Genomic DNA, 9,813 nt, shown 5'->3' on the forward strand with positions numbered 1-9,813 from the left:
AGCTTGTTAGTTGTACAAAAGGGCACACTGCAGCTCCTGGGCATTGTGGAAGCCGGTTTGTTTTCCCCCTCGGCGCGAACCGGATGTGACGTTTTGTGGGCGTTCCCTCGCTTGCCGATTGTGTCACAGAGGAGAGGTACGTACCTGTCAGCCAATAAAACACGTTTATTTCCATGCAACTCTGATTGGTCTGGTGGCGTTGTCTTGCCTCTGTGTTGCATTCACTGAACATGGGAAATTACAATTCTACCGTCCGTCCTATAGGTAAAGTAGGTTAATGTATTATATTATTGAGGGAGAATTTGTCCGGGGCTAAAGAAAAAACATCCGGGGCTAAAGCCCCGGATGCCTACCCCAGGCGACGCCCCTGGGGACAACAACCTTGCATTGTGCAAAGAAAAGTGTGCTTATGCCACACACCTCTCTGACAGTTTAAGTTTCACTTTCCTTTCCTCAGAAAAGTATCCTACATTATTGTATTCTATTCTCCTCTATCATTTTGCAGCTGTTATTCACCACGTAGCCTATACAGCAGCGGTTATCATGCAGAATCTAACTGAAGAAAAAACAAGGTAAATGCCTATGTTGACGCAATATAGGTTGTAGGCTAAGTAAACGGAGCAAAGTTCAGTTTCACAACAGGTGGCGGTTAGGATGAAACTTAATTACCTACCGTTTTTTACTTTCTTCTGTTTGGTTTGTGTCCTTTAGGCTATCTATTTGCCACCAACTTTCTTAATTTCGTTCAAGCCTGCGGGTAGACGGGATATTCCAGAAAGCAAACGTGTGTTAGCTAGTTTAGTGTTAGCTAATTGTTCAAGTTATCTTCTAAGTGTGGAAATGACGTTACAGTGTTTGTATGGACAAACAATACTTCTCCCATTTTCACAAGACATAACTTCCTTACAATCTGACGATACAGTTGCATTTTTAACACATTGAAAAATACTATGTGTCCGTTTTGGGATAGTGATCTATCTCGCAGGATCTGATAGAGAAGTTATGTCAACATGTTTAACTGACGTTCGCAAATGCCCTGGCTCAGTAACTTTTGTAACAGTAATGTTTCTTAGCACCGTAAATATTTGATGTTTGACAAATAAAATAGACACATTATTAGACTGTGCCCACCTGGAGACAGGAAGCGTACAGGCTACCCTTGTTTATCAGGGGCGGACTGCCCGGTCAGACGATGTGGGCCGGTCGGATAAGTCACTAGGCTTGTTTGAGACGCGTTGCGGCTCGCCTCGAAAGTAGACGAGAATAGCCGATCGCAGCCGGGGGAGGTCTCAAAAAGCTCGCCTGAAGTCGGACAGCTCGGAGTCCATGCTCGGAGTCGGCTTCGTCTTCTTCTTCTTCTCTCGGTTTTTTGGCGGATTGCAAACAACTTTAAGGTGCATACCGCCACCTCCGGAGTCGGCTTGACTCGGTTTGCATTTATAAAGAATGCACACATGTGTTTAATCGTTAATGTCAGATATGTACTAAGTAAATACATTTGTTCCTGCTCCAGATTAGATTCAACTTTATTGTTATTGCACATATTACAGGTACTGAGACAACGAAATGCAGTTTAGCTTCTAACCAGGTGCAACAAGCAGTAAAGTGAAAAGTAATGTACACAATCTACAGAATAACATATAGAATGAATTGAATGATGAATAAACAGTGAGGGCTATGAATACACTAGATATACACAGCAGCCTGAGAGCAGTATGAACAGTGTGTATGAATATGCTAAGATATATAAAGTATGAAAACGGTAAGCAGTGCAAGTATAGTATAAAATATATAGATATTCATTTCATGATGATAAATATTGTGGAACAATGATGAAAAATGTGAATGGAAGTGGCGACGTAAAACTGACACAAAACAACAACAACATTTTGCCAGCCAATTGGAGAGTTTCATCACCAGCACGTGGTAAAAACCACCAATGAGCGCTCAGCTCGAGATACCAGCGAGCCGTTTCCCATCAAGCATTTCGCTTCCGCAGCCCGTGGAGAGCAACTGCGCCAACTCACCTCGCCTCGCTCTCAAGGCTGCGGGCGTCTTTGTCCCGCGAAATTTCAAAGTCTCATGTGGGCGGGCCTCCAGAGCAAGTCGGACAAAATGACTAACCATCATGCAACGCACTAGCAAGACGTTGATCGCAACTGCGCAGGTCTGCGCAGGTCTTGCTTGTCTCAAACAAGCCTACTAGCACACACGGCGGCACCCCGCCCCGTCGACAATTTACTAGCAGTATTTACTTGCGGTATCGAAGTGGGCCGGTCGAGAGTCCCGGGCTGATTTGTAGTCCCAGTCCGCATTGGTGCTGCTTTACGTCAGAAAGCCTACAGTGCATTTTTGCTTTAGAAAACTCGGACAGACACAAACTAATATTTTGCACATTTTGATGAATAGATGTAAAGGAAGTCGGCATTGCTTTTTTAAAACTGCGAAACTAGCTTATTTAAACACATCTGTAAGCGAACTCTCACAACTTGTGCGGTTAATTTAAGTCAAAACCTTATATTTGAAACACAGGGGCTGGATGTTCTGTGTATGTCTGAGACTGTTATGCTGACGTTCTCTATTTTTTTTTATTGAATTAATGTTTTAAAATTAGAAAGGGGAAATTCCTGATTTCAAACTGAGCAATTTCACACTGGATTTTTGAATAATAATCAATGGTAAAATATGTTTGTGTATCCACAATCATTTGAACAGTTTAACTGTTGAACCACAGTTACTGTGGTAAATGGTTTGACGGATGGAGAAAACACATCCATTCATAGTGAACAAATGAGAACCAAGTTTTCTCCATAGCCTATACATATACAGACTGTAACAAAGATTAAGATTGGCGTAATTATCTAAAATATGTTTTACTTAATCCAGTACAGAAAAATAAGTCTTATCAAATCTTGACATACTAGGGAGGAGAGAGAAGATGTGGAAAATCAGAGAGGAAAGGAGGTAGGTTATTAACCTTCTCTCATGCTTTCTTTCACTCATCCATTTATAAGGTTTAACAGATTTTTTCCCACATTAAATTAAACAAATAGTTTGAAGTATATTAATAATTGAGCTAACAGCGCTGTTTACAAAGTTGATGTTGATGACCTGCCGAAGAGGAATATGTGATAGCAAAGCATTGGTTTTCAAATAACATGCATACAAGTTACTCGTAGAAAAATAAATGATCATACAGGAACTTGCAACACCACATGTTATAAGGCACAGATTTTGGCCTGCACAAGGAAGTCGGATTCTATGTATCCTGTTGTGTTTAAGGATTAATGTCGTGTGTGAAATATTTCCGACGCATTTTCCCTTTTGCAATGTTTTACTTTTATTGAGTTCTATTAAAATCACTTTCTTTCAGTAGTGCTCAACTCAAATTTCGTCCCAAAACTCACCGTGACTCAAAATGTTTTAGTAAACTCACTTCAATGCTTTGTCCATTCAAACAATGCTGCTTTTTTTAGATCACATTTTAGGTCACATATGTTTTCCAGTGCTTCTTTGTTTCATATTTTCTTTTAAACTGATGCATGTGATGTTTTCCTCATCAGACCATTCAGCTTTTCATTTGGTTTGGCCCCACTTGAATGTCCACCTCCTGCAGCTAAACCGGCTTTTGCGATTGAGGACGTCAAAAGTCCTTTCACCCTTCGTTCAAACGTCAGTTCAACAAAGAAAAAAGAAAAGAACAAACCTTCATATACATTTCCTGGTAAGATACTAAACAGTTTCACATGAAGAAAGAATGATATACAACTGTGTTCCAGTTTTCCCAAAAGTTTAATGCATGCTTCAAGACGCTCCATGCAAACACCTTACATATTGTGAGCAGAAGTGTCATTAGTGAGTATTCTGTAACCCTAACTTGAACCGGATGAAGACTTATCAACTTTTAAACTCTCCTCAGTACCTCAACCTAAGTTGGAATCTCAATGGAGAGAAATGGAGTGGACAGAAGAGTGAGTAAAACATTCAAAACCAAGTCATGTTTGCAACTTTTTTAGTTATCAACATATTACCTTTATTCCTTTAACTCATGTTCACAGACACTTATCTTTTCAAATGATTCTGAACAGCAAGTATGTCTTCAATATCTTCGAATCTAGGCAAAAGGCGAGTCTGATGAAGACCATCAGCTCCTACAGGCCGAGCTGTCACGAGGGGACTCAGGCTCGAGTTCTCCTCCTGGGTCCGGTCGGTTCTGGAAAGTCCAGCTTCATCAGTTCAGTCCAGTCTGTGTTTAATGGAAGAGTCACCAACCGAGCCATGGTGGGCACCTCTTCCACCAGCTTCACCAAGAAGGTACAAGTGGAGCAATAACTGAGTGGGAACAAAAGAGCTGAAATTCATTGTTGCGTTTCTCAAATTAAGGAAGTATTGAAAAGAGAGCCTCATCTGGCCTTTTGGAAAGGCACTGAATAGCTAGTAAATTCAAGCGGTATCCCAGGGCTTCTCAAACTCCGGACCAAGGTCCGGATCCGGACCGAACTGCAAATCAATCCGGACCGAACCCTGTGTCCTATTATTAAAAAAAAAATTATTATTATTTTAAAAAAATAATTCAAAAAAATAAAATTCTGATTCTGATGTAAATTAAAGTGGACCTATTATGCTATATTGGAAACAATATATTGTAGGGTCTTAACTATACAAAACATGTCTGTGAAGTTTTTTGCTTAAAACACCAAACAGTTCACCCATTTAAGCCATACTGCTCATACCCCTCTTTTGCAGCCCTGTTAGAGAAACCCGAAACCCGGATGTTGGGTCCTTAGCTTAAAAAAAAAAGAAAAGAGGAGGCGGAGCTAATGCCTTTTCAGAATTCTACCGGAGATAAAGTTAAATTCTGTTGTGAGAAAACGCCATCCTGTTCTTATCCACATCAAAGATTATTTCTGAAACAGTATGGAGCTCAAATGCTTTTTCTGTTGCGGGTTTATCACAAGGTGAGTTTTTTTTTTGATTTCCTGCTTTTTAAACACATGTGCTCTCCAGTACAGGTTAGCTCTGAGTGTTAGCGAGGCTTGCTAATATAAACAAAGACGAGATTACGTCCAAAACACGTTAGGCATTGTTTCTGATAGCAACTTTCTGTGGGTCCGCTGCCGATTTGACGTCAGATCGGCAGCAAATCTGTATCCGCTCGTTGTACCCCTGTTTTTAAAAGATTTGGGTACGGAGGAAAAGAGAGAGGGTTTTATTTTCTGACGCTGCGTGAGTTCCCCGACACACCGGGGACACATATTTATGTATAAAATACATCACAAATTGCATTTTGCATGATAGCTCCCCTTTAATGTATATTTTCTTGTGTCTGACGCGTTGTGAGAATGAACGTGCATATATATATATATATTTACTTGTGTGCGCGAGCGTGACATGCATTTAAGTTAACCGCAAGTTTACCTTGACTTTCTAATGCTTCTAATGCCATTTTTGCCGAGGTTCAAGGCATTGGCTACAGACAAAGAGTGCCATTTCTCCCACTAGTACAAGCCATCACACTGTATGTATGTATTGAATGTGTGTGTGTGTGTGTGTGTGTGTGTGTGTGTGTGTGTGTGTGTGTGTGTGTGTGTATACAGGGGCGCCGTTTACCGAGAGGCAAGTGCTTGGACCAGAAGGGGGCCCCCAAATAAAGTAGATTAATCCAATCCAATCCAACTTTATTTATATAGCATTTTAAAACCTCCTGACCAAAGTGCTGTACAGAGAGATACATACAATATAAAACCACACAGCTCAGCTCACAAAACATAAAATTAATTAATTAATTTAAAATAAAAGATACAAACACAAAACAAACCAGAATAAACGTAAACATTTAAAAAATAAGATTAAGAGGGTCCACAGCAACGACAACATGAAAGACCCTTTAATTTACTGCAACGACATGTCGGGAAACCCCCTTAAGGGGGCCCCATGCATAGCACGCCGAAACTGCTTCTTAATTTCCTTTTACTTTACTGGCATTGATCCGGACCATTGACCTTGTATACAATTCACAAGTGGACCTTTAACAAAAAAGTTTGAGTACCCCTGCTATACACTATCCACAAAAAATGAAAAAAAGCCGAACACCATTCAAAGAGACCATCTGTAGTCAAAGTATTGTCAGTAATTTCCCATTGTTAAATAAAAGACAAATGTTATCTCCAATTCATCAACACATTTATATTCAATACCAGTTTCAAGTTTGTTTGTAAAACATCACGAATAAGCAAAAGGAATTAAACGTTAGACAGTCATCTTTACTCAAAGTCCAATTACTAGCTTTCCTGAAGCTTTCAATTTCATGGATTTTGTCTGTGTAAGAGTTTGCCTGGATGTCATAAAGTTGGCCATGACAAGTCCAATTATTACGTATTAGATTTAAATATAGATTAGGACAGACAATATGCGCACACACTCACACAAATACATTTATCAATGGTGAACAAACATTTCTCAAATGTGTTCATCAGAAGTCACTGTTGATGCAAACCTCTGTTCAGCAGCTTGGATGTTCCCATCTTATACAACCATCAAATTAACTTTAGTTTCTCTCTGTCTCAGCTGCAGTCCTTCAACATCCATGGTCAGAAAGGAGAGGATCCTACTGGACTGGTGCTGTGTGATATCGTGGGTTTGGGGGGCGGAGAGATGACTGGACTGACCCTCCATGACATCCTGTCTGTCATTAAAGGTCATGCACCAGAGGGGCACAAAGTAAGCAGGATAAATATGACATGTTCTAGTTCGTAGCTTGCAGCTTTACCCAATGACCGTTGTTTGGTCAAGATGAAAATATCTCACTATTTGTACAGACATTCATAATTTCCCAGAGGATACATCCTTACTCACTTTGTTGATCGTCCGACCTGCGCCACCATGAGGTTAACAGTTGGGTTCATAGAGAAGTAACCGACTCCAACCTAAAACCCATGGTTACCGTAATTATTAACAGCCACGTGAATAACACATCCCGGAACTGAACATGAAGTAGCCCAACACAGACCGTGGTTCAATCTGTATTTGCTTTTGTCTTTGCAAAAACTACCTCAACATGAGTTTTTTGTCTTGTGAAAATGTAACCTCCTCTTTTCTCTCTCACAGTTTAGCCCAGATCAACCAGTGCGGTCTGAGACTGTGGGCTATATAAAGAAGCCAGGTCTCAAAGACAAGATCCATTGTGTTGCCTTTGTGGTAGATGCCTCTAAAATCCTGACCTACCCCAAAGACCTCAGCACCACCTTCAGGCTGCTCCGAAAGCACATCAGTGACCTGGGTAAGTCAGGGACACATTATCAGTCTAATACAAAGACATTTTCAAACACAGATGAACTACCTTTAAAGACAAAATGGGCTTTGACTTTTAATATGAATGTTGTAGAGCTGTACTTCTGTCCCTCTGTCAGTTCCTGTCGAATCTGGATGTTATTTTATCGCACTGCTTTGAAGTTTCACTGACCTTTTATGTATATATTTTGGGGGATTTTGTTGTGGTTACAATTACTGGGCACTGATGTTCATAATAACTTTGGGCTTGAAACCCTCTTTACAGGATTTACTAAACAAAAGCACTGTTGAAATGTCAACTGTCAGTGATTTCTTTCTCTGCAATGTAACAAATTAAAGCCTTTTTTGTAGTGATATCTTATTGACAGCATTGTATTGTCTGCTAGACATTCACCAGGTGGCCCTGCTGACCCAGATAGACCAAATGTGTCCAGAAACGGCCAAAGATGTCACCCAGGTTTACAAGAGCCGCATCATTCAGGACATGGTAGGTTGAAAAAATATGAAATAGACAAAGTATATCCATCATAGAGGAAGGTGTGATCACCATGCAGACTACAAGTGGGGAAGTTTTACCAAAATGAGTGTGTGACCAGTTTAGTTTCCTGTGATCTGTAGCATAATGGAACATTTGACTTTGTGGTGCTTGTTTATAAATATATATCTTTTTTTTTTTTAGGTGCACATCATTAAATTACAAGCTAAAGCAAAGTCATATGACTCATTAATTGCATTAGATTTTTGGACAAAGGGAAAGATCATCATTGATCTGCCATTCAAACATATACATAACATTTAGTTTGGTGAGGTAAGACACATAAAAAGCCAAATTAATGCCTGAAACTATTTTAACATTCTTGTTTGGACCTTTTTATAATTTTGCTATTTTTCAACTGTTAAATTGAGGACTACTTGCCCTGTTTTGATTATTTCTATCTGGCTTCATAATAATTATATAAAAATAACTTTTGTGAGAGTTAAGAACAAACACTCACTCCTTACACACCACAGGGCTTGAGATGATAACTTTTCTCTATTTCAATTTGTCATGGCATTTTTCTCTGCTGAGGGAATAAAAATACAGATGTGGTGTAAATCTTAGTCATGTGTTTGTGTGTGTGTTTGTAGATGAATAAAGCTGGGGATCTGTTGGGTATGTCCACCTCCTACATTGTCCCGGTGAAGAACTACTCATCAGAGCTGGACCTGAACGTGAACAACGATGTGCTTCTGCTTAGAGCTGTGGACCACATCCTGCAGTATACAGACCTGCATTTCCAGGACAATGCACCACAACACACAGGGCCAAAGATCGATTTGGGGATTTAGCGTTTTTTTAAAGCTACAGAATGTTAATGCTTCATGTAATGGATTTGAACCATCATGTACAATATAACAATTTCATCATGTTTTTCTTTAAATAAAATGATCATGGACACAAATTCTGAATATAATCAGAAATGTGTGATGTTTTCATTTGTTAGTGTGATCAGTTCTTTATAAAAAGGTAAATGGGCCTCATGCAACAACAGCATTGTTTTTGAGTGGCACAGAGTGGGTGTAAGTAAGCTTGCAGCAGACAACAGTCCTCCTGTCTTTCTGTAGGTAGAAAGTGTGGGGGAAACTTCTGCAGCAATTGGAGTCAGGACTCAGAGACACGAGGAGAGCTGGAGCTTTGATGGCAAACACTGACGGTTTATTTGGAGCTTCGGCCGGAGAATTCACAAGACATGTCACGGGCCACGGTTTGACCACACGGTTGAGATGCCACAATCAATTCTGAAGAACCCTCCTGTAGCTCAAGGTTTTAACTAGTTCAGAGTGTAATAATCAACATTCTTCAATAGATAGACTAAACAGCTGAGGACACTGAATCACATTTGTTCTCGCTTATGGCTCGAGGTCATCTACACCCAGAGAAGGATGTGTTCCAGGTGTCCCACAACAATAACTATCTCTGACCGAGAGTTGTGCAAAAACGACAGGGATTTCACAACATCAGAAGAGTTTTAAATATACTACATGAGAAACATAACGCAAAGGACACAGCAATGCTTTCAGTGGATGCGTGTCAATTTGATAGGATTGAATGGTCTTATCTTTTTCCAAGATTTGGGTTTGGTAAACCCTTCTGAAATGGATTCAACTGCTATACACAAACCCAACCGTTGAGATCCTAACTAACAACACTATCTCGGCACCAGTGTGTTTTTTCTGTAGCCCACGGTTAATGTAGCATTAACCGTGCTTTACGTGAACCTCATCATGACACAAGAGAGGACGGCAGGACTGTAATTTCCCGTGTTCAGTGAATGCAACAGAGGCAAGACACCAGACCGTTAGACAGTTATATATACAGTCTATGCACCAGACCAATCAGAGAGTTGCATGGAAATAAACGTGTGCTTGTGTCATTCAAGCTCGGCTGTGTGTGTGTGGCAATAGCGCATTTCGTGAGGAGAGAGAGAGAGAGAGGAACAGATGAGAGAGAGAGAGAGAGAGAGCGGAGAGAGAGGAGAGAGA

The 9,813-nt window shown here is 40.2% G+C and overlaps 1 protein-coding gene across 3 annotated transcripts; it reads left to right on the forward strand.

Annotated features, from left to right (window-relative positions):
- The first annotated feature begins 326 nt into the window (after positions 1–326).
- Positions 327–8,745, forward strand: LOC117538153 (interferon-induced protein 44-like). 3 transcript variants are annotated; one of them, XM_034203740.1, is made up of 8 exons: positions 327–572; positions 3,564–3,724; positions 3,920–3,971; positions 4,119–4,314; positions 6,568–6,720; positions 7,108–7,279; positions 7,677–7,777; positions 8,419–8,745. In XM_034203740.1, exons 1-8 carry the CDS (start codon positions 346–348, stop codon positions 8,617–8,619), a joined length of 1,263 nt encoding a protein of 420 aa, XP_034059631.1. In that variant the 5' UTR covers positions 327–345; the 3' UTR covers positions 8,620–8,745. The 3 variants fall into 3 exon arrangements, with proteins under 3 accessions (XP_034059631.1, XP_034059712.1, XP_034059788.1); XM_034203821.1 differs by lacking the exon at positions 327–572 and adding an exon at positions 1,302–1,394; XM_034203897.1 differs by lacking the exon at positions 327–572 and adding an exon at positions 2,664–2,964.
- Positions 8,746–9,813: the final 1,068 nt, after the last annotated feature.

Source organism: Gymnodraco acuticeps, unplaced genomic scaffold, assembly GCF_902827175.1.
Source record: "Gymnodraco acuticeps unplaced genomic scaffold, fGymAcu1.1, whole genome shotgun sequence".
NCBI classification, from domain to species: Eukaryota; Metazoa; Chordata; class Actinopteri; order Perciformes; family Bathydraconidae; genus Gymnodraco; species Gymnodraco acuticeps.